Here is a 25,611-nt window from a genome sequence, read left to right on the forward strand (position 1 = left end):
TAGATGAATGCTTTTCTTATTTTGGTGATAAGTAAGAATTTGTTGAATCATTCCATTCTGCCTGAAGTTTTCTTGCATTAGTTTTTTTTTTTTCTTTCCTATAACTCATCTTGCGAAATCCACCCCCCCAAACACACACTTTTGTTGTGTCTCTACATGATTTATATATACATCATCATCAGGATTGCAATCCTGAAAAAAAAAATAAAAAAATATTTCTACTAGTAGACGAACTCATCTGCAACAACCAGCGTCCTTCCCATTTTTTTTCTTTTGACAGAAGGTCCAAATGAAAACAACTTTCTCAAGTCTATCATAGACAAACCACTACCTCATTAAGTCTGGAAATTACTGCATCGACTACCAAGAAGAGATTCCAGACAATTTTTGAATGAAGATCCATAGCATTCTTGATTTCATATAAAAACTACAGGGTAAACCATAAGAAACCTAAATGTCAATTTGCATCTACGAGTACAATTTTTCAAAGAATATGAAAACAAACGTCAACAACCAAATTATTAAATATAGGCCGCTTATTTTTATAGGGAAAAACTACAAAACCGTTACAAAACCAGAAGGTAGGCAAGAGGAAGAATTAGAAAAGTAAGACCTATATGTCCAAGTTTGGAATGGTCGAGCGAGGTGTGTAATTGTGATGCATTACAACTCCAAAAAAAAAAAAGAATCATCTAATAACGGAGCATGTAGGTTCTGCGCCTGAACCAGTTATAATCAGGTAGAGTCTGGATAGGCCCCAACGCGGATATAGCGACATCCTGCCAAAAGGAAGAAAAATTTGGTTCATTGTTTTATAGCAATGAACTCCCAAGTCTCAAAAAAAAATTGAATCCTACCTGGTCAAAGATAAATCTGTTTGCAACTCGTTTGATAGTGCTAGCATCCACGGCATCAACCCTTGCAAACAGCTCTGTGACTGGAATCCTTCTGCCATATGTGAGTAGCTGCAAGCAGGAGAAACGAAAGGGAAAATGCATTAAGCAAAATGATCTTAGTTCACAAAATCACTGGATCCCATTCCTAACGAAGTTTAAATACATTTTTTCCTCATATTGGAAGGGGGGGGGAGTTTAATCAACCTATGTTCTCCACTTGCAAGCAGATGATGCAGTACGCTTCACTTCATACAAAACACAAATACTTGATGACACACTCAAACTTGTCAGCAAACATAAAACCAGAGAAAAGGCACATACTTGATCATTTGGCTCTTCACATTATAAATTTTTCCAACTCAACTTGAGCAAAGGGACTGCGGTTTAAGAGCTGTTCTTTTTTGTTTTCCATTTTTTCTTCTTACAAGGTCTGTTAAGAGCTATTTTTACCGAACATTAAGCACGCATAATTAGGCTGGCTTCTTGATGTTGTACAGCACCACCCAGTCACACTACCTCTCACAAAAATGAACTTTATGATCCAAATATGGTATGTGTCATTGCTGCTGATATGGCTAACACGTGTTTATATTTAGTTACAGTAACATTGGAAGTAGAAGCCGTAATAGTGGTGAAGAGGATTATTCTGGCATCGTGAAATCTTGAAATTCAGAATCTATATGCAATAATGGACCGAACTGTTGTCATCATCTAGGGTAGGGCAGTACCATTAGTAGGATTTGGCACGGTTCAACTAAAACTGCTCTAAGAGTAATGAAATTCCTAAAATATCCTCTTCGCTACTATTATAGCTTCTACTTCAGAATCTTTATGGTCATGGAATGACTAAAGTACATGAAGCAATTCAGTCTCATTCATGCACATATATGGAGGTGTCCAGAACATTCTTAGGGAAACTAATACTGTGGGAGAAGGAAATAAATTCCATCTGCAGCATCTAATCTATGACACAACCCAATCCCAACACTTGCCCCCGAAATTACAAGGAATAACAAAAAGAAAAAAGACTAATTACAATCATGACAAAACACACGTGTACACCCACGGAATCAGATATCAGAATAGTACCTGACGCCCAATGTCTTCAGCAACAGGACTAGTTCCATCAATGTGAAGCATGAGAGAAGACTTCAACTGCAAACCGGTATTGGTGAGAGAGAAACAAAGAAAACAGCAGGGGGGGAATAACAACTAGACCAGACCGTTAAAACATTAAGCAACACTGACCTGGTTGCAAGCACGAGTCACATCAGCATCCGAAACCCGGTAGCACAACTTGCTTATCTCACGCATAATGCAGTAGGACAAATCACTCAAACAATCAGGCTGCAAATTAAGATTTCATTTGAGATAAAACAAGGATTATTCACAACCATAAAAAGGATCGCAATACAACACCAAATCATACTAATTTTGTCTTTAGAGAAAAAAATTTGCTTCTTTTAAGAACAAATAAACAAATTGCTCAGTTTATACTAACCAAAATATCTCAAAAAATCCAAGATGATCAGAACTACCTTGCCTAATATAAAACTAGAATTATTTACAACCACATGCCAGTCAAAAGGGTCACAATACCAACACCTAACCATCTTTTTTTTGTCATTAGAGAAAAGGTCTGCTTCTTTTAAGAACAAATAAATGAATTACTCCGTTTATACTAACCACAATATCTCAAAAAATCCAAGCAGATGAGCACCTTGTCTAATAATATATGAACTGCATCAATCCAAAACATGAGCAGTAGATGACATGAAGAAGAACTAGTTCACTTCGCATTCAATATACAACCAATAAACACTTAGAATGCTTTTTAAGCATATTCAAGATTCCAGACTCCATTTTAATCATAATGAAATAAAAACACAGCTGAAGGGTATAATAAAAGGTACATTTGAATACCTAAACCCACGATACAAGACGCGGCGCATTAAAACCTTTACATCCAACTCTAATACTCCAATCAGCTGAGCAAGAGCTTGCATTTATAGCAGCTCTTCAGCTAACCAACAGATCCACCCCTCTCAGACTCTCTCTATCTCTCTCACACACACAGTCACACACACATACACACCAAAAAAGAAAATCAGAACAAATTTTACTTGATGGAAGAAAATGCAAGGAAAATAAGGTAACGTATCATCATACTACATTCTTTCCAACAGAAGGAACACTAGGTGTTAAAGATTTTTACCTTTGCAACAGCATACACGCCGAACAGCCCAGTATCCTTATAATTGGTGTTAAAAGACATCATGCTCTCAGCTAGTTCATTAATGCCAACACTTTGTGCCAGATCGGAGCTGCAAATGGTTAGGAAGTCCCATAAAAATCATGAGACAGATCCATTGACATGCTTGCAATGACACAGATTGTAAACGAAGTAGTGATACACAACTCACCCCATGTGTTTCCCTCCTCCGGCATTTTTATTCCAAGTGCCCAGCATGGATTGCATTACCATCAGCGGAATGGCATCTGGATCAGTCCATGGTGCCCCTTGAAAAGCAACAGCAAATTGTGCCAACGGAATGTCATCATCAATTACCCTAACCTGATTTTGGTAAAATGATCAGCATAAGAACTGTATTCTAGCAAAAAAAGCACCATGAAGGCGTAACGAACCCTGATAAGATAGGCATACCTCTGAACCTGTAAAAATTGCTGGTTCTCTGGCAACCAATTCTGAGGCCGTAGTAGGATTGGTTGAAAGTTTAGTAAATTGTTTCTTCACTTGCTCAACAAATTCTTCATGTTTAACAGGCCCAGAAGCAACAATTACCTATTTTAATGTCCACGGAGAAGGCTGAGAATTTATACAGCAGATTATGATAATATTAAAAGAATCAAGTTTGAGCTAACAAGCAAGACAGACTAAGAAAAAGAAGATGAAAATATTTCCAAAATACCATTCTGGGAGCGGTATAATGTGTTGATATGTAGTCCTTCAGGTGACTTCTGGTGATTGTCTTTATATTCTGGGCAGGTCCAAGAATAGTCCTACCCAAAGGTGAGTACTGGAATGCAGTTGAATGCAAGTGATCAAAGATGACTTCCTCTGTTTGACCTTCAACCTGCAAACAGATAGTTATAATGGATTGCTAATTTTCAGGTTGAATATGATACAGGCAGCATGATAGAGAATTCATAAGCTCACTATGGGAGTAACTTTTTGGGTTCTGTGGAGTGTACTCTCTTCTGTTTCTGTAAAGAGGAATGTCTTTTCTTTGTAAGGTCAAGCACAAACTTAATGCACGGCCATTTCATTTCCTTTATTATGGCTCTTAATCTCTCAAATAAAGAGATACATAGTGGTTAAAACTTAATACTACATTGTATCAACAAGGGCAACCTGAAGCACAATAATCCTAAACAAAATCTTAGGATATTAATCAGTAAACCATTTCGACATCTACCTGTCTGCAACTGTACTCAAATACTATGGACTGTATACTTTCATGAAACCGAAGAAGCTAGAGGTAATTTTAAATGAAAGTAAAAGAAAAACGATGAAACAGTAAAGTTAAAACCTGTTAGCATCCAGGGAACTCAACAAGAACGCAAGTGATCTAGAATTTTAGAACAGGGATTAGAGCAAGTTCTTATCCTACATGAGCTAATGAGGGTTGCTAGGTTGGCGGTCAGTGTAAAACTAGTCAATTTACCATGAATATGCCAATTAGTTTTGAGTGACCAGCTTACTGGTTAAGCTCCAAGTGCATGCAGAGGCTAGTAGAATATAACATAGGGTTATTGCAGCTCATTAACAAGGATGGAAAAAACAGCAATCTTGATATTCAGAGATCAAAGAATAGAGAAAAAAGTGCACCTCCTCCATCTCCCTAAGGATGACATCACGTTCACGTTCAATCTTTTTCTCTTCAAACTTAGAATTCTGAAGTATATCAGCCAAAATATCCAAAGCTACAGGGACATCATTATCCAAAACTTTAGCATAGTATGCTGTTTGCTCCCTGGAAGTATAGGCATTCAAATGTCCACCCATATTCTCAATCTCCTCCTCCATTTCCCAAGAAGTCCTCTTTTCGGTACCCTTAAAGATCATATGCTCAAGAAAATGAGCTGTTCCGTTAGTCTCATCGGTCTCAAACCTTGACCCTGCATCAATGAATACCCCAACGGTGGCAGTCTTGACAGCGAGATTAGTCTCCGTGGCCACGCGCAGGCCTGATGGTAGTGTGGTCACGCGCGTAGAAGGGAAGCTGAGGATTGATGTGTGGTCGGCTAAAGTTGGGTGTGGTGAGTTGTACTGAAGGAATCGGGAATCAGGATTCTCGAGTCTTTTGATCTTTTGTTTAACGTTTTCAGCCAATCGATCGTAGATCATTGCATCTGGTGGTGGCGGACCGATGGCAGGGGCGGAGGAGGATGTGGCGGCGACGGCGGCAGACGCCGAATAAAGACGTCGGAGTGAATGGGATGTGGTGAGGTTTCGGGACCGGCGGGCTAGGGTTAAGAGCTGCCGGATCGTCATGGTTATGGCTTATGAATTAGGCTAGGGTTTGTTGTGGTTCCTATACAGGGAAAGAGGGAAATGGGAACGAAGCTCAAGAAAATCAAGAAGCACGTTCTGGTCGACTAAAGAGAGCTTACAAACGACGTCGTACTTGTTTCAGGGATGAAATAGTTACTTTTTTATGGACTTCCCAAAAGATTGATCTGTTATTAGGCCCATTAGAATCTCTTGAATTAACCCAACGTATTCAACAAAATTAGACTATGAAATTAAATCCACACGCTTACAAAGAAGAATTACACCAATATCATTAGACTATAAAGTAATTATGTAATTAGGCAAATATGTAATATGTATTAACAATACACCATTATACAATTTGTAGCTATAGTTAAGGTTTGTTACTATTTTCTCTCTATTATCTTCCGCTCTCCCTCGCCTCTCTCCTCTTCCTTCCTCTCTCTCGCCTCTCTTTGCTTCATCTATCTAAATACAAGTATAAATACAAATGATAACAATCAAGTATACATATACAAATGATAAGTCAGTAACGAATGTTGAACTTGATACAATATTGATGTAATTTATTCATTGATATAAATTGTATTCGTTAATACAATTAATATAAATGATAACAATCAATTATACAAATACAAATGTTGAACTTGGTACAACATTGATACAAGTATTTGTTGATACAATTTTCATTGATACGAATTATATTCGGATAAAAAATTGTATTCATTAATATAGTTTTATTCATTGATACATATGCATACTAGTTATATAAATACAATTACCCAACAAATATATAAATACAATAATTGATACATATACATACAAGTTACATATACATAATTATCTAGCAAATATACAAATACATTTTGCCTTTCTCTTCTCTCTGCCCCCTCTCTCCTCTTCCTTCATCTCTCAATCTTGCTCGTCTCTCTCTTCTTCTAATATGTAGCTATAAATCATAATTAAGCAAATTATAATTATTTTATCTTATTATATTTTAAGTCTTTACTATTTTTCTGGGCTTGGCTAAATATTGGACTCAAGACAAAAATGAGAGAAAGGCTAGTGTCACGGACTTAGAGTGATGGCTAAGATTCCGTGTGGCCCTTGACGGTTTACTCACTAATCTTTCAAGATCTTGTAAACTCAAGGAAGCCTTTAGGACTTGGATGGCTAAGAGAATGTTTAAGGAAAGTTTTGGAAAGAACAAAGAGAGCTTTTTGAAGAAGGCTTTATATTGAGCTTTGGAAGATTGCTTACAACTTGCTTGGTGCCTTTGCAAATGGTGGCACCTCTATTTATACTACTCTCCAATGACTAAAGTGCAATTAATATTTACATGAGAGGTCCCTCAAATATTTACACTTTGACCCCTATCTAGAGAATTCTACATTTCTCTAAAGGTTTCTTGAAATATCTAAGGTTCTCTAGCCTATTCTAGAAACCTCCATGCCTTCTTCGTTGCAAGAGTTGCCTATGTCGGTGGCGGGACGTCACACTAGGCTGTACTTTACTCTAACTGGCCCCAATTTTATTGTGATTTGATGTCTAGCAGATGTAATACGCGATTGTGGTTCTGCGTGCTTAGTTCTGTCTGATGGACTTCTCAAATGAAAACATTGCGACCATAGTACTTTAATAGGAAAATTATGCGAATATATTCTAGTTAATTATTTCATATAATTATAGTTTGAAGAAATTATTTTTCATCACTAACATATAACCAATTTACGTGATTCACGTTCAGAATTTGTATAATTCAATTCCTAATTGTATAAATCCAGAGTTTGTATATGTTTATCCTAACTATTTGTTTATCTTGTTTGTATATGATTTGTTGATACATTTAATTTGTATATTATCTGAAAAATTCTAAATGTATAAACAAAATTTATATGTTTGTATATTGGCAAGCGAAATTTACAAACGGAAATATCTATAGCAAATGAAATTATAGATATAAAGCGTAATTAAATAAACTATAGCCATGAAAACTTATTAAGTAGGGATGACAATGGGACGGGATAGATGCGGGGCGGATTTAAGATTGTGCGTAGCGGGAGAATGTCGGGCAGGTTGAAGTGTGTTTTTTAAAAACTAATACGGGGCGGGTTGCGGGTATATGTGATTTTATGTGGGTTCAAACTTAATTTTAACTTTTTACATATTATAAGACTGATAGAACATTATTTATTACAATGATTTCTTTAAAGCTACTAAAATATGCAAGATAGTAATGAAAATAGTTCAATAAAAAAAATCAATTTCTTACATGTTTTCCAATGGACCTCTAAAAAATAACTTTTTAAGTCATTATCTATTAAATTAATACAACTTAATGAAATAATAAAATTTATTTTTACGAATTTTATTTCTAGTATCAAACTTAACTAGAAAAATAAAATATTAAAAAAATTATGCGGTGCAGGTTGAAAATGAAAAAAATTGCTATATGGGGTAAGGCGGGGCGGATTAAAAATTTTACGGGTTAAGCTCAACCCGCCTCACCCACCACTCCATTGCCGTCCCTAAACTTAGGACCCATTTGGCCATAGATTTCCCAAGTAATATTTGGGAAAATTTTTTTGGCAAATATCTCAAATTCTCAAATGCAATTTTTTTTCTAGTATTTGGGTCAAATCTCATTATTTGGGATCTTTTAAAAATTGAAATTTTACACAAAACTTTTATCTTTTACAAAAGCACCCTCTATAGTAGTTGTTTGCGTTGTATTACATAATTTTTTACGTGAACACCAAAGTAGTGATGAAATATAAAAGTGATGATATGGTTGTTGATGAACAATCGGCTTAAGGTAACAAAGTCATGTGTTTTGTCTACTTCATGATGTATGGAATGATGTTTGTTGCACTTACTCCAAACTACCACATTACTTGTTATTTGTTGCAACGAAGATTCAATTGACTTGTAATACAAACTTATGGTTAATTTTGATAGTTTTAAAAACTTATGGTTAATTTTGATAGTTTTTAAAACTTATGGGTATAAATCATATTTTTCTAAAAATGTGAAATATGTTTCCCAAAATACTATGACCAAACACATGGTGAAATTTCATCCAAATAATATTTGCCAAGGATATTTAGAAATCTATGGCCAAACGCTAGCTTAATCTCTTTGTTGTCATGAAATTTCCTCTTTAATCTGACGTTCTCTTTGGTGATTGGATTAGAAGTCATTATTTTTGTTTTTTCTCCCTTCTATTATTGTCATTAATTGGGGATTTTTTTTTACGAATAGACACTTTTAAGCGCATTAATCCATGAATAATCGACGCTTGCAAAATTACTGAAAATTAATCACACGGATGGCTTTTGAAAAAATAGCCAGTGAACACATTATGATAAATTCTTGAATTGAGCAAGAATTTGAACTGGGTTTATTTTGGAGTTAAGCTCAAACTCAGGAATTTTTTCTAGAGTTCAGTTAAAATTTAAAAAGTTACGAAATATTATGATATGAAAATATAAATATATGTTCTAAAATAATTATTTGTTTTCCTAGGTAAAAGTTAAAAACAAAATGAAATAGGATCAAAAGTCCAAATGACCTTTCGTTGACATGTAGTCTAGAAAGTGGGTACCCAAACCAAATTTTAACACTTCTCCGTCCATTTTTAATTGTCATATTACATTTTTCAAAAGTTAATTTGATTAATTTTTAAAGTTGAATTAAATTTTATTAATTCAATATTTCAAACAAAAAATTTAGATATTCCAAAACTATACGAAAAGTAGTATAAATTGTAATTTTTTACATATCAATATGATGAAAAAATACATCATGTTAATCAAAATTCTTGTAATTCAACTCTAAAAAGAAACCATGACAACTAAAAATGGACAGATGAAAGAGTTTGATTTGCAAAATTATAGTATTGTTGGGAGTTGGGACTAGGGAATGAACTTGCATTTCACTCAAAGGCCATTTCCCCCTTTTCAAGCTGTACCCATCCCACCACATGTAGATCGAGTACCTCATTCTTTGATTTGAAGCTTACTTTTCCCGTAATTAGTGTTAAATAGTCAACTCAAATCATCACGGTAATTCTAGTAATAATTTTGTGCTATTAGATTAATAACTTCACTTTACTTTACGTGATATTTGTTATCTTCGATTAGTATATGTATCATATATTTTTATACATATCCATTATATATATTAAATTTTTTATAACTATTTAAATATTTTTTATATATATTACAAATTTAGAGACACGAGGAGCTAATACTATGTTTGATGATGTAAATAGATTATCAGTAGCAGAATTTGGTCGAGAAAGACAAAGGTCAACAGACACAAAACAAAAACAAATATCCCACTAATCAAACACCCATCTCATATTAGCTGTCAAAATTATTTAAAAAATAATTATCTTAATGTACTAGTCATTTTTCAAAATAAAAAAATAATATATTTTTTTTAATCTCATTTCACCATTAGTAATATTAAATATCGTAATTTTGTTCTTAAATAAATAAAGTGCAATTTATTGTAAAAATAAGGACAAAAAATTATATTTTATTTTTTTAAGGCATGTGGAATTTGCAAGTGAATGATAAGTTTAGGAGGCGTGTCCAAAGAACAGCGACGGCAATGTAGTTCCCGTTACCTTAAAATATATGACAATTAATATGTGACACATGGAACAATATTTTTCTAACTTGATCACCTAATTTGGAGCAAGTCCAATGTATAAAATTGTGGGGAATAGACAAATTAAAGGACCACGAGTTTTTTTTTTTAGTTCGCTTATACCTGTTTCTTTTATTTAAATTGTTGTATTAATACGAGCTTCAAAGCTTATGACAATATAAATATTATTATGGCTGACGCTGAGTTTTCCTTTTAGTTAGAAAAAATAAACTTGGAAAGTCAGTAGGATATTTCTGATTCGACTTCACTTTTTCTTATTCTTTATGCATGATTTATTTATTAAAGGGATAAGGGTCTAAAAAATATCTCAACTTTGGTTGAGTTTGCTGTTGCAATACTAAACTTTCATAAGGACCTATTACCTCCCTAGACCATTTAACACCGTATTTTTTACCCCTTGAACTATTTAATAGTGTATTTTAAAGGTATATATGTGTACACGTGGACACGTTACTATTTATAATTTTGCATTATTTTTTATGTTCACATGGGGAAATATATATGTTTAAAATACGGTATTAAATAGTCTAGGGAGGTAATAGGTCCTCATGAAAGTTTAGTATCGCAATCGCAAATCTGATCAAAGTTGAGATATTTTTTAGACCCTTATCCCTTTATTAAATAAATATATTGCACTGAATGAGGGTGCTTTTTAAAAAAGTGTTTATGATTTATAATTCTCAAACAGATTCATGAAAAAATGAAATAATTAAAAAGGTAAGACTGGGACAGTTTGGTAGATCAAGCTTATTAAAAGTTCACTCATTTCAAGTTTGTTTTATGAAATTATTAATTATTTGTTTTACCACTTTGATTCACTGGGACTGTAATTAGAAAAGAGTAATTTGTATGCTGCAATAGATGATGATGTTCATTTCTTAATTAAAATTTTTGGATTCAAATTTGGGTATAATTTTTTTTTTCTGATAAAGAACATTTTTCTTCCCGAATAAAATCTTATCTTAAAATAATCACAATATAATATTCAACAAAAAATAATAATGTGTGAAAAATTATACAAAAATAACCTAATATAGCATTAGGTTGGTCTTATTGAATGTGAATACCTAATACCCACACGAGTTACGTAAAAATTGTGGACCATATATTTATGCGGGATCAAAGACATCAATACATTAACAAAGTATAACTTAACTAACAAAAAGAAAACACTCATCACATAATACTATGAATTATTCAAGTCGCATTAAGAAAATTATTCATCTTTTTTTCATTCGATGTGAGACTCTGTAAAATATTTAAAGTCAAATTAACAAATAAATCAGCCAAACTAATCTTTTAATAATGACTTATTTGTATTTGGAGTTCATAATATACCCATTTTTAGTAAAAGATTTTTGATTTTGTGGGTTAAAAATAAAATCATCTATAGTAGAATATTCTTAGTCGATCAAAATAATACTTTTCATAAGTGAATTTATATTATTAATTAAATTTTAATATAAATATTCGAAACTAAATGTTTGATTCCTAATAGGAAAGTTGACCATGGTCCACAGAATTGGTTCTGAAAACCGGAGTGCACCTACCCGGAAGGGCAGCGCCAGCGCCGTGCTTTGACAGTGGTGCTTGCACCGTCAAAACGCGTGGGAAATATAACCAATCTCTGCTGGCTTACAGCCCAAACTATTCCACCTTTCCCAAATTGACTATTCTCATTCTTTTTTTCTCTCCACTTACCACTGGTATTCTATGAAAAGAAATTTCAACTCAATACGGAAAATTAGATGAAGAGAGACCACACTATAATAGGCTCAAAAAGTCAACAAATTATCTAATTTCGTCTTTTTCACGGGCACACTTACTAGATCGAATAAATTTTCATTAAATATAAATATAAATTATGAGAGGTATCTTAATCATTTGATTGATTAATTTCTCTGAAATTTTATCTTATTAATGAAAATTTGATATGTGAAGTCTTTTTTTCATTTACTTTCCACCTACCCCTATTTTTTAAAAAGAAAATTCACATTGTGTTATTCTAAATTTTCACCCCAATTGCATCATTAAAATTTGAAAAGAAGAAGAAACTAAATAAGCATGCCATCTTTTACGCAATAAGTGTGCCCTCAAATTTTATATGAAGTATTTACTTATTAGTTCGTTTAGAAAAAAAGAGAGTATATTTTCTATTTGAAAAAAATTAATTAAAATTAGCTTTCTTTTACATTATAAAAAAAACATAAGTTCACACTCTTTATTATAGTCACTATAACTTCATTATATTTTCAAAATCACCAACTTTAATTTAATATCTCTTTCTTAAACTCGTTGACTTGTCACATAATCTTATATATATTGACAAAACGATTAATAAAGAAAAAACTTATGTCATCCAGTAATTAACTAATTATACTATAGTTCTATACATCATAACGCGCAACATCACTTTGACACCTTATTTGGATGCTTGTTATCCGTTGTATTACATTGTTAGTTTAAATATAATTTTTGTTTTAAATGTTGTTTAAATTTTATTGTTCGTATCGTATGGTTTAAATCAATCGTTACCTCATGTAATGACCGATTTGGTGTGATCGCGTCGTTATCTTAATATTTTCTTCTCATTTTATCTTTATTTATTGTTAGTTATATTTCATCTTTCACCATACATTTTCGTGGTAGGTAGCTATACCCTCATTCAGATCATAGATGTGTAATATTATATAACGACATATAACGATATAATTTATTCAAACACTATATTCATTAAAATAATATCAATCCATATAATACAATATATTATAAAACAATACACAACAACCATCCACACATAGTGTAACTTTACAAAGGTGCAAATTAATAATTACTGTAAAACGTTTCTACCATTCAAGTTACAAGGCTATTTTGGAGAATTGATCAAACCCGCAACTGACGAATACATTGTTCGCTTTACGTGTGGAGGGCTGGAGGCTTGTCGTTGATCTCTCCACATCAGTGCTGAAAACGTGAAAAAATACTATTTATTTATTTACGAATTTTTAATTTATTTTCCTCTAAAAAGTTTCCTTATTAAAGACTCCTCACCCCCTTCTCACATATTTGTAGATCTTAGATCTGCTACTACTATATAAAGGACCTCCCCGCCCTCTTCTCCTTCATAACACATACCCTTACAGATCCATCTTTTCCTCTTTCATTTTCTCAAATTCATCTCTAAGGTATGAATTTTCGAATTGCTTATTCTTATACTGTTCTTAATTTCAGCTGCACTCTATGCATTTACATGATTATGTGTATTACATCGCATATCATTTTTTTAAAAAAATATTATCAGCTTGTTATATTTGTTCGATTTTATGGATCAGAAGTTGTGAATTTTGTAGTATTTTTAACGTTAATTTGAGGGAAAATGATGAATCACACGATTTCGTGTGTTGTATCTCAAGCATTTATGATTCAGCTTGCTATATTTGTTGATTTCGTTGATCAGAAGGTGTGAATTTGGTGTATGTTGTAAGGTTAATATGAGGAGGTAAAGCTTGATTTACACAACTTGGTGTATAACAACGCAATTATTTATGATTTTGATTAATTATGGAAGTGCTCAATTATACATAAATGAATTGTTAGATTTTGATTAGATCTAGTGTTTGTTCATATCATTCAGAGATGGATCTGAAATATGATTTTTAGTGGATGATCTGGATGTCTTTGTATTAGATCTGGTCAAGATCATGGTTACTGGCTTACTGCATATCATTTCCTCTTGCATTTGTTAGTTTCTGTGTTGAATTAGTGACGTTGGCCTTGTTTTCAGTTGTTTGAGAATTACATATCAAGTTGTTAAAATTGCATGTTAATGTCATCCTCTGAATGTAAAATTTCCTCTTCCGTTTGACTGTAATAGTTGGACATGGCATGTTTTGAGTGTATCCTTGTTCAGGAAGTCTAATATTTTGTACGTTTTTTCTTCTTGTTTACTCTGCAATGAGAAATGCACGAAACAGTAAGTTTTCTGGTTAGGTGTTACATTTAATAGTTTAGAATGTAGATCTTGTGGTAAGTATTGGGCAGATAGTGTGATCATGGTGTATACTCCAATCATTATTTTCATTTTGGATGTCTTGATCGGACCTAAGCATTTGCTTAAGGGGTTAACTGTTATACACACGTTAAAACTTTTTAGTTTATCAGTTAATGCATATTCTCTGATATGTTGTTTGTTGGACATGATGGGTTTTTCCGCAACCGTGAGAAGTTTAGCCTCAGAAATATGTGAACTTTTGTCTGTTACAGAGTTAAAAAAGAAGAAAGAAAAATGGTGAAGATTTGCTGCATAGGAGCTGGATATGTTGGTGGCCCCACCATGGCCGTCATTGCACTCAAATGCCCCACGATTGAAGTGGTTGTTGTTGATATCTCTGTACCTCGCATCACTGCCTGGAACAGTGACACACTTCCCATCTATGAGCCAGGCCTTGACGATGTGGTCAAGCAATGCCGAGGCAAGAATCTCTTCTTCAGCACAGATGTGGAGAAACATGTACATGAGGCTGATATAGTTTTTGTTTCTGTCAACACTCCTACCAAGACTAGGGGTCTTGGAGCAGGCAAGGCTGCAGATCTTACCTACTGGGAGAGTGCAGCCCGTATGATTGCCGATGTCTCGAAATCTGACAAAATAGTTGTTGAGAAATCAACTGTTCCAGTAAAAACGGCTGAGGCAATTGAAAAGATTTTGACCCACAACAGCAAGGGAATTAACTTCCAGATCCTCTCAAACCCTGAATTTCTTGCAGAGGGTACCGCAATCGAAGACCTCTTTAAACCTGACAGGGTTCTAATTGGAGGCCGGGAAACTCCAGGAGGCCAGAAGGCTATCCAAGCATTGAAGGATGTTTATGCTCATTGGGTTCCTGAAAGCAATATCATTACCACCAACTTGTGGTCCGCTGAGCTCTCAAAGTTGGCTGCCAATGCATTCTTGGCACAAAGAATCTCCTCTGTGAATGCCATGTCAGCTCTCTGTGAGGCTACAGGAGCAAATGTTACACAGGTGGCATATGCTGTTGGTAAGGACTCGAGGATTGGTCCCAAGTTCCTCAACGCTAGTGTTGGTTTTGGTGGATCTTGCTTCCAGAAGGATATTCTGAACCTGGTTTACATTTGCGAGTGCAATGGTCTGCCTGAGGTTGCTGAATACTGGAAACAAGTTATCAAGATTAATGACTATCAAAAGAGTCGTTTTGTCAATCGTGTTGTTGCCTCTATGTTCAACACAGTCTCAAACAAGAAAGTTGCAATTCTAGGTTTTGCTTTCAAGAAGGACACTGGCGATACTCGAGAGACCCCTGCTATTGATGTATGCAAGGGACTAATGGGGGATAATGCTAAATTGAGCATATATGATCCTCAGGTGCAAGAGGACCAAATCCAGAGGGACCTCTCGATGAAGAAGTTTGACTGGGATCATCCCCTTCACCTCCAGCCAATGAGTCCCACATCTGTGAAACAACAAGTCAGTGTTTCTATGGATGCCTACGGTGCAACAAAGGATGCCCATGCTGTTTGCATTCTCACTGAGTGGGATGAGTTCAAGACCCTTGATTTCCAGAAGATATATGATAACATGCAAAAACCCGCTTTCGTTTTTGATGGCAGGAATGTTGTGAACGCTGACAAGTTAAGAGAGATTGGCTTTATCGTCTACTCAATTGGTAAGCCTCTCGATGCCTGGCTTAAGGACATGCCTGCTGTCGCTTAAGAGCCTTACTTTGCTCAAGTGGCTTGTTTTGGTCTTAAAGATATTAGTTATCAGACAATCATCAGCTGGGATTCTTTACTATTTTTTTACCACTTCAATTTCTGTTTCCATTGTAGTCATAAAGACCACCATCGTCACTATCTGAGTCGCATGTAAGATGTTTTCTGTTTCTTTTGTATTGATGATACTTGTTTTATCATTTACTTGTCATATCGGAGGATTTATTTGTTTGATTATGAAGGGCATTTAAGTTTTGAACCAGATACTGTTTTCCTTCCGAGTTTTGGTATGAATTTGGTGTGCCTTTCGATTGACAATTTTCATGTCGGCAGTCTTTTAAGTTGGATGCTTTCGGAATCTTTAACTGGTTAGTACAAAGATTCAGTATTACAGACTTGAATAATTAATTAATATTCCAAGTTGAAAGGGCATTAGTCTTGTAATCATTTATTTCCATGCGTCAGTGAGTAGTTGTCTTGATCTTTCTGCTTCAAACAAAAGGTTGGTTGTTGGGCTGGACTTTTCTTATACCTTTATGACAAAATCCAAGAAAGGTCTTTACATCACTGATCACACGATTGTCAGTTGGCTGATTTTGGTGCTCCAAGCTAAGATCCAACGACTCATTTGTTCTCAAATGGGCCTAAATCAAAGTTTCGTGATCCTAGTAATCTGCGGGGCCAAAGTAATGGGTTTGATTTCTGAAGAATATGCCAAGGCGGAGAAAGCAGTCATATAAACCAACTTTTTTGAACCTTAGTATGAATCCTGAAAGTTTGTTCCAGAACATAGGCGGATCCTGAATTTAAACTAAATGAGTTCAATCTTTTACTTCTTTAGCTACTAATTCTTGCAAATTTAGTGATACATCAGTTCTAACAGTGCACCCAGAAAGTACTGATTTCAGCTGAACTAGATGATATAAGGTAGCATGCGCCTCAGATTGTTATATACATTACAACTACGTTTCATCTGCTATCACAAACAGTAGGAGATGCACAAATAGTCTGCCTTCACTACGTTAAAATCTTGGATTTGTTTCTCGTGGGAATATGTAAGTATTCTTTCTTAAAAATCCTGAATACGACTACGAAAATTAGTCAGAACCCTTGTTAAACATCTTTAGAAGCTGAAGCTCTTGTCTCATTTGGTTGTCAAGTTTTGTATAATTTTTTTCAATTTCTCGACTCTTTTTCATCAATCAGTTATAAATTAGAGTTGACTCTACCAATGTGAGTTTTGCAAAGTTTAACTGGTTTCAAGTCCAATTAAAAGAAAGAAGTTACATAAGTACGACCACATGAAATGGAAAGGATGGAGTATGATAAGTAAAACTAATTTGCAATTGCAATACACAACACTATTACCATTAATTCTACACACTAAATTAATTGATAGATTGTTAATCAAACCTAACTGATAAACTGAAAGTAGTCAACCAACCAAACTAATAATCAGAGTTGCGATCTCATTTGTTACTTTATTAATGAGCCAATTCGAGTCACTCTAGCTTCCCAGACTTCAAAATTTTCTTATCCTTTTTGCCCTTTTTTTGTATGATTTTGCACAAATGATAGAGCATCACGTGACAAATCTTTAATTGCATGTATGTAATGCTTTCTCCTCAAGAATTCAAGATTTTCAAGAACTCTGTTTCTACTCACTCTCCAATTGGTTAGGTTCTGAGTATAAATAAACCCAAAAAACGAACTCCTAACAAACCCATCTTCTCCATTTAGTTAGAGTTCGACTCATGGAGAGTCAGACTTAAAAAGGGTTTTCTTTTAGTTCCATATATAGTGAGTATCTGAATACACAATTCCCATTACCGATTTCTTGATTTTGCAAAACTTTTGAGCTTCCGTTTTAGTGCGCCATTATTCTTTCAGCATTTCCTACTGACTTCCCTCTTCAAGTAACATTCTTTTTGCGAACCCCAAATGGAAGAAACACAAGGACACAAGTTTGTATGCAAGTTTTGTGACAAGAGTTGTGATAGTGGAAAGTCATTGGGAGGTCACATGAGGGGTCATTCAGCATTGATTTCAGCTGCAAAGAATCAGAAAGAAGAAGCTGATAGCAAAATGGGTTCTCAAGAAGAAGCTGCAAATACCCATGATGATTTGAGCATTTCAGAGCAATCTGATGGAAGCATGAATCAAGAAAAGGACAATAATATCATCATTGGTGATGATGGTGACTCAGTTGGTTACGGTTTAAGAGAGAATCCAAGAAAATCTTGGAGGGTTTCTGATTTAAAGATTTGTTCTTTGGAAACGACAAATATCTGTAAAGAATGTGGCAAAGAATTCCCCTCCATGAAAGCTCTGGCAGGTCATTTGCGGACTCATTCGAAGAAAGGGATGGAAAAAGGTCATATTTGCGAGAAATGTGGAAAAGGGTTTGCTTCAATGAGGGCCCTTTTTGGTCACATGAAGGTTCACTCGAAAAGATTAAGGGTTGATAATCAAGATTCTGAATCAAAACAGAGTTTGTCTGATTTCGATACTGTTTGCCCTATTCGGAAGAAGAGATCAAAGATAAAATATAAGATGGATGCAAGTTCTTCTTTTTCCGGTTTGAATGAATCCTCTTCTGCAATTAGTGAAGTTGATGAAATGGAAGAAGCTGCTAGGTGTTTGATGATGCTGTCATCAGGTGTTACGGACTGGGATGAATACATTTCGATTTCAGAGAATTCTAAAAATGAAAATGTCATTCTTGAAAGTGAATCATTTCACTGTGCTAAGGGGATTTCTGCTGATGCTTTTACTGTAAAGCATTTGTCTCATACTGTCTTTTCTGATTCTGGTTGTGCTGATGGTTACAAAAAGAACTATGAAATCGCTGAGTTTTCAGACAGGTTGATGTTGATCAACACTGAGATCACAAAGGTGTGCTACTCTACTGAAATGCAATTTGAGAATGATCCAAGCTCATCAGTTGTAATGCAGGATCTTGCTTTTCTGAATTCTTGTTCAGTCAAGAATGCAGGGCTGAATATGGTCAATTCTCAAATTGGAGTAATCAGGACAAGTCCTGATCCTATCAAAAGCAAGGTTCACAAGTGCCCAATTTGCTCCAAAGTTTTCCCATCCGGCCAATCTTTGGGAGGCCACAAGAGGGCTCATTACACTGGATTCACTGAAAGCAAAACTAAAGAGACTCTGGTGAAAAATTTGGATGATGTTGCTGATAATCATAAATCTTTTGATCTGAATAATCCTGTTATTGCTATGGATGGAGGGGAAAAAGATGTTGAGCTCAAGCTTTGGTGGGTTGGAAGTGGTGACGCGCTGATGATGTCGAGTTGAGATAATTCATTCTCAGTTTCTGCTCTAGAGGTTTAAGAATCAGATAATTCATGATTCTTTTTCGTGCTTGAGTTTCATCATTGTAAAGATAGTTTTCAGTCTTGGAATACTTAAAACAGTTTGCTGCCTAAACCATAATGAGAATGAGGCATACAAATTACAACATTACTGGTTACTTTTTGTTCATTGCATTCTTGCATTGGTAGTACATATTTTCCCAGCCCACAATACACCTATGCATGTCTTAATCCCAAGAGTTGGATTTAATCTGTTGAGTTGGTAAGAAACATGTTGAGATGATATGTATGAAAAAGTAGCATCTGGCATTTGGTGATTATTTAATAATGACATAAGGTATCAACAAGTTATAACAATTGGCCAATTGATGGTCTCTAGTGTCCTTCTCCTTATGGTTGGAAGGCTATAAAATTAATCTCTCACTTTGCAAAAAGAGTGTTTAACTTGGACTTAAGCCAAATATGAGAATGTGTTCCCATAATACTCCATTGTTTGAGTTCATTAATTGTTATTATTGCTGCTACTTTTTCATCGTTGGTATCAGTCGAGCTTTTATCCAAAAAAAACCTCTCGATCTTTTCAAAATAGGAGTAAAGTCCGTGTATACTTTATCCTAATACTAAACCCCATCCGTGGAAACTACACTGGATTTATTGTTATATATAGTTGTTGTAATGGTTTTTGAAGCTTATACATGCATTTTATTCCCATTGATAAGAACTCTACAAATCAAAACGATTTAAATATTCAATTTTCAGTTAACAGCAGACTAGAGATAACAGCTGCAGTTCTGAGCCAACTTGGTGCGCTCACTGTCGCTTCGCACGTGCTTGAGAAAAGAATATTTAATTTCTTTCGATTTATTTATCTTACTTTCACTTTTAATCCGTTTAAAAAAGAATAACATGTTTTTTTTTTGTCAAATCTTTAATTTTAACTTTGCAAATAAAACATGACATGAAATACGATAAGATTAAATAATATTTAAGTACATTATGTATCTTTAGTTGAATTTTTTTTTTTTTTAAAATTCGTGTCAAATCAAAATCAGACAAAATAAACTGAGAATGTGTGTTAAAAGTAGACTCAAGTTAGAAGAGTATGGTAAAATAGATTGGATGAAGTAGTCAACAACGTCTCTCTAACATAATCAAAAAGTTGAGCCAAACAGGTCTTGAACTTTTCCCCCAAAGATACTACCTTTCGGAAAATGGCATCTCACCATCACTACCACCCCTACCCTACGACGGCCGCAACCACCCCCACCACCACCATCTGTTACTGCTACTCTTGTCACCCCATCCCCTCACCATACCCTCCACCCCTAAATCCACACTCCACTCCCCCTTATACCCACTACCCCCCTCCACAGCCTCACTTCTGTACTTCCCATCTAGTCCCACCACCACCATCGTCGCCGCCCTCTCATACCCAATGCCAATGTGAAAACGTTCACCAAAATCATCATCATTTTCAAGAATTGAATAATCAAGCCAACAAAGTAACAGACCAACAAACCCAACGAATTGTTACATCTCTTCTCCGTCGGATCGCTGCCTTAGAATCTTCCCTCCGCCGGAGCTCCTCTTCTCCTTCTGTTTCTTCTCGTTCTCGTCAAACATTACGCGATGCTGCAGCGCGAACTATTCAGACCCATTTCAGAGCTTTCCTTGCTCGTAGATCGAGAACCCTTCGACAGCTGAAGCAGCTGGCTTCCATCAAAACAACTCTCTATGTTCTCAAATCGTCAGTTTCTGGTAAAACACACTTTGATACTCGAGCTGTTTCTCATAGAGCGACGGATTTACTCGTTAGACTTGATTCTATTGAGGTAATTAAGCTCTAATTGCAATTATACGCTTATTATAATAACCCTAGCGTGTTGGGCAAATGTTGAAAAAGGGTTTTCTTTTTGTAGGGCGATGATCCGTTAATCAGAGATGGTAAAAGGTCAATAAGCAACGAACTGACTCGATTTATGAAGGTGATTAATGGAGTTTCCATATTCTCAAGTAGAGTAGTGAAGAATGTGAGAGGTGGAAACAAAGCTAGGGTCTTTTCCAGTGACCGTAAAGTAGAATTTGACACAAATTTTAACGGAGCCGTTGACAAATTCGTTGCATCAGTGAAGGAATCTGAAGAGGAAGAGGAGGAGGAGGAAGATCCCCAAAGCCCTAGGTTCTCTGATACTAGAAAATCTGGCGTTTTACGAACTAGGGGTGGTGGTTTGGCCAGGAGTTATGGTGGGGTTAAACCCAAACAAAGGAAATCAGTGACCTTTGCAGAGAATGGAGATGCTTACCGATCTTTCCATAGTACCATGGAGCCTGCTTCAATGGGGAATGTTAATGAGCAAGAAACTTTTGATTCTGAGAAAGAGCTGATAAAAAATCTTAGCAAAAGAGTTGAAAAGCTTGGTATGGCATCCAAGGGTTGTGAAGGTGATGAGGAAGGAGATGGAGGGTCTAGTGGAAGTAGTGATAATGAAATGGATCCAAATTACGTTTCAAGAAAGGATGGCTATTATGAAAGGAATGTGAGAGATGAGAATGATATTAATGAGCACGAAAATGAAAGTTCCGTGTTCTCAGCACCTATGCCTGTGAAGATGGAAGCTAGAGCTGCTTATATCAACAGGAAAAAGGGTGTCAAGATTTGAACTTTGCTCTCCTACAGGTCCTGTTGAGCATTAACAATTAGGTGAAAGTTAGGCTTCTGCCATTCTTGCGAATTGTTTGTAATTGTCAGTAATATGATTGTCTAGATGAGTATTGTTAGGTTTGATATGGAGAGTTCACCTGTTTTGAAGTACTAAATTTAGATGTTTTCTTCTGTCATTGTGGTTATGGATGGGAGATCTTTTGGGTGTAATGGACCCTTATTCTGGGGTCTTTAATGAATGATTGTTGAAGAGTTAAAAAGATGTCACATTTTATTCAACATAAATTAACAGGTGGCTATTTCCTGGAGAATTAAGTGTCATTTGAACTTATGAAATAAATCATACTTCTCAGCAAATTTGTTGTCCCCAAAGCTAGAAATACATTTTATTTCCATCTCTTCTTGTTAAAGAATGTTGAGGATGCATAAACGTACTTACATGGAAAAAGCTGCAGAAAGTCAAAAAAGTTTATATATATCTTGAAGTTACTAGAAGGAAGTCAATCTATAAGACAATCAAGAGATGATTGATCCAAAAGTGAACCAAATTTACTTGTCGATGATCAATTTATATTAACTTCGACTATAAATTTTCTGTGTAAAACCTTTTTTTTTTAAAAAAAAGATACTAATTTGTGCCATTTATGTGTTAAAAAAAGTTGGTTGAGTTAATTTTCGATGAGCAAAAAATCCTCTTTTGGTATAATAGGAGCATTATGTTTGTTTTGCAAATAGGCATCTAGTTTAACCAACAAGCTGGCCTACCATAACCGCTGAGTTAAGACCAAAATCAAGAAAAGAGGTGAATTGCTTTGCTTGTTGCGCTGAAAAGACATATGTTGTAATTCATGAATGGCCCATCTTTGCCACTGTTCAAGAAATTGACGCACCTAAAACGAGTCATTGAAACAACAGCTACAGCAGCAGAGCAATGCAAGTCTCTCTTAGAACACTGCGCCAAAATCAAATCTTTAAGAACCACCAAGGGAGTCCATGCTCATACCATTACACTCGGGCTCCTACAATCCATCAGCTCGACCCATTTGCGTTCTCTCCTGACAGCAGCATATGCACTCTGTGGTCACACTTCCTATGCTCGGAAAGTGTTCGATGAATTGCCTCAACGAACTTTGCTGTCATACAGGTCCATGATAAGAATGTACACCCAGAAGGGGTTCCCTAACATTGCCCTCAAACTCTTCGGGGAAATGCTGCGATCGGATAAACACAAGCCTGACAGGCATACATTTCCTTATGTGATTAGGGCGTGCAGTGATCTGTTCTTACCTCAGCAGGGTATTGTTATTCATGGGTTGACTGTTATAAGTGGGCATATGTGGGATACTTTTGTGGGAAATTCACTTTTGTCCATGTATATGAGTTGTGGAGATAAAGAGGGTGCTAGGAGGGTCTTTGAAGCAATGCAGGTACGAACTGTTGTGACCTGGAATACTATGATCAGTGGGTATTGCCGAAATGATAGTCCTAAGGAGGCACTAATGATTTACAGGAAAATGGAAGATGCTGGTGTTGACGCTGATTGTGCCACTGTGCTTTCCGTGTTGCCTGCGTGTGGGTGTCTGAAGGACTTTGAGATGGGTAGAGAGGTTCACTCACTGGTTGAACAAGTAGGTTTTTGGGACAATTTGTCAGTTCGGAATGCTGTCATTGATATGTACGTCAAGTGTGGAAGAATAGATGAAGCAAGGTTGGTTTTTGAGAAGATGATAGATAGAGATGTGGTTACTTGGACTTCAATGATCCACGGTTTCATTTCAGATGGTGCCATAAAAAATGCACTATGGTTTTCTCAAAGGATGCAGCTTGAAGGTGTAAAGCCTAATGCAGTAACTCTGTCATCCCTTCTTGCTGCATGTGCCAGTTTACCTCATTTGAGGCTTGGTAAATGTCTGCATGGCTGGGCTATCAGGCAGGACCTTCAGGCTGATGTTAATGTAGAAACTGGCCTTATTGACATGTATGCTAAATGCAATTGTTTTAGACTAGGCTATCAGGTGTTTACAAAGACTAGCAAGAAGAGGACTGTCCCATGGAATGCAATTTTGTCTGGGTGCCTTCATAATGAGCTTGCAAGAGAAGCGATAGAGCTTTTCAAGTTCATGTTGTCAGAGGCTGTCAAACCTAATGATGCAACCCTGAAAAGTGTACTTCCTGCATTTGCCATTGAAGCTGATCTAAGGCAAGCGTTGAGCATGCACAGCTATCTTGTAAGATCCGGATTTGTTACAAGAACTGAGGTAGCTACTGGTTTAGTTGATATATACTCGAAATGTGGAAACTTAGATAATGGTCACAAGATTTTCAATGGGATACCCAAGAAAGAAAGGGACATAATATTGTGGAGTACGTTAATTGCTGGTTATGGGATGCATGGGCATGGCGAGACTTCTTTGTCACTGTTTAATGAGATGGTGCAATCTGGGGTCAAACCTAACGAAGTCACTTTCACCTCGGTTTTGCATGCTTGTGGTCATGCTGGTTTGGTGGATGACGGTCTTTGTTTGTTTAATTTTATGCTTACAAATCACTCTGGCAGTCTTAGAACAGATCATTATACCTGTATGGTTGATCTTCTTGGTCGAGCTGGCCGACTTGAGGAGGCATATGAACTTATTAAAACTATGACTTTTGAACCAAGTCATGCCGTCTGGGGTGCACTACTTGGTGCCTGTGTGATACATGAAAATGTGGAACTGGGAGAATTGTCTGCAAGGTGGCTGTTTAAGGTGGAGCCAGAGAACACAGGAAATTATATACTGTTGGGAAAGATCTATTCCGCAGTTGGAAGATGGAAAGATGCAGAGAATGTGAGACTTTTGATGAATGAAGTCGGACTGATAAAGGCGCCAGCTCAAAGTGTCATTGGGTGACAAGTAGGTGATTTCTTTTAGTTTCCTTGCAAATAGAGCTAAACGAGGGCTGCAGGGTGAGGGTAACATCAGAGAAATATGCAACAATAGGACCAAAGCTAACCCTCTTAAGTCTCCGGTGGTGTTTATAATCTCCTCGATTTTGCTATTGTAATTATATTTCTGCAGTGCACCTCATACCAGCTCGATATATAATTGCAAGGCGGATTCATTTTTATACGATCGGTCAACCACAACTGGTTCATGTGCTCATATTGAAGTTGGTTGAAATCACCATTTAACTTCAAGAATTCACAAAGCTCGAGCAACCAGAAGTCCAAGCTTTTATATATTTATTTATCTATAAGGTACGATTGTTGCTTTCCTTCTCTATAAGAAAATGGATTTAATTAAGACACCTCTTGATGATGATTCATTAAGTTAGCTGTCAAGGTAAGAGTAAGGTGTGCGTACACTCTAACCTGGTATATGTTGTTGTTGTTGATTCATTTAGCTAAATGTATATTAGCTGGTACACTAAACTAGTAAATTGCCAATTAGGTAAAGGGACACTTTTCTTAGTAGCAAGTTTAGAGACCTAAATGAGGTGACCTCAAAGAAGTATTGGCTGTGAGCATGCTACTTTGAAGCAAGAAAATTGACAACATCTGCTTGAGTAATCAGCCTCTTTTCATAACTTTGTCCATATCTGGCTAGCATCCTTGTGAAAGCCATGTGCTATGTATTATTTAACACGATAATGGATTATTCTGTTACCATGTTACTATGTTAGTTGGAGGGCTTCAAAGGCACTTCCATCACATAGGTTTCTGTCAAATCAAACAATTTAACTATAGCGGTTTTTAATTAAACCGAGAATATATAAAATTTTAAATAATAAAAGCTTTTATATGCAAAATAATTTGTA

General features: G+C 35.6%; 5 protein-coding genes across 5 annotated transcripts; 4 read left to right on the forward strand and 1 right to left on the reverse strand.

The window, feature by feature from the left end:
- Positions 1 to 494: 494 nt before the first annotated feature.
- On the reverse strand, positions 495 to 5,535 carry LOC125846486 (probable mitochondrial-processing peptidase subunit beta, mitochondrial). Its single transcript, XM_049525918.1, has 9 exons — positions 4,747 to 5,535; positions 3,827 to 3,991; positions 3,562 to 3,699; positions 3,320 to 3,471; positions 3,112 to 3,220; positions 2,145 to 2,243; positions 1,986 to 2,051; positions 858 to 965; positions 495 to 779 (listed from the first exon to the last, which is right to left on the reverse strand). Exons 1-9 carry the CDS (start codon positions 5,410 to 5,412, stop codon positions 693 to 695), a joined length of 1,590 nt encoding a protein of 529 aa, XP_049381875.1. The 5' UTR covers positions 5,413 to 5,535; the 3' UTR covers positions 495 to 692.
- Positions 5,536 to 13,133: 7,598 nt separating this feature from the next.
- Positions 13,134 to 16,079, forward strand: LOC125846487 (UDP-glucose 6-dehydrogenase 2). Its single transcript, XM_049525919.1, has 2 exons — positions 13,134 to 13,274; positions 14,353 to 16,079. Exon 2 carries the CDS (start codon positions 14,375 to 14,377, stop codon positions 15,818 to 15,820), a length of 1,446 nt encoding a protein of 481 aa, XP_049381876.1. The 5' UTR covers positions 13,134 to 13,274; positions 14,353 to 14,374; the 3' UTR covers positions 15,821 to 16,079.
- Positions 16,080 to 17,579: 1,500 nt separating this feature from the next.
- LOC125846490 (zinc finger protein ZAT9-like) lies at positions 17,580 to 19,433 on the forward strand. The gene has a single exon (XM_049525921.1). It carries the CDS (start codon positions 17,761 to 17,763, stop codon positions 19,132 to 19,134), a length of 1,374 nt encoding a protein of 457 aa, XP_049381878.1. The 5' UTR covers positions 17,580 to 17,760; the 3' UTR covers positions 19,135 to 19,433.
- Positions 19,434 to 20,270: 837 nt separating this feature from the next.
- LOC125846491 (BAG family molecular chaperone regulator 8, chloroplastic) lies at positions 20,271 to 21,811 on the forward strand. The gene is made up of 2 exons (XM_049525922.1): positions 20,271 to 20,983; positions 21,071 to 21,811. The coding sequence occupies exons 1-2, from the start codon at positions 20,363 to 20,365 to the stop codon at positions 21,809 to 21,811; spliced, it is 1,362 nt and encodes a 453-aa protein (XP_049381879.1). The 5' UTR covers positions 20,271 to 20,362.
- Positions 21,812 to 22,458: 647 nt separating this feature from the next.
- Positions 22,459 to 24,957, forward strand: LOC125846478 (pentatricopeptide repeat-containing protein At5g39350). The gene has a single exon (XM_049525902.1). It carries the CDS (start codon positions 22,662 to 22,664, stop codon positions 24,702 to 24,704), a length of 2,043 nt encoding a protein of 680 aa, XP_049381859.1. The 5' UTR covers positions 22,459 to 22,661; the 3' UTR covers positions 24,705 to 24,957.
- The last annotated feature ends 654 nt before the right edge of the window (positions 24,958 to 25,611 follow it).

Source organism: Solanum stenotomum, chromosome 12 (assembly GCF_019186545.1).
Source record: "Solanum stenotomum isolate F172 chromosome 12, ASM1918654v1, whole genome shotgun sequence".
In the NCBI taxonomy this organism is placed as follows: domain Eukaryota; kingdom Viridiplantae; phylum Streptophyta; class Magnoliopsida; order Solanales; family Solanaceae; genus Solanum; species Solanum stenotomum.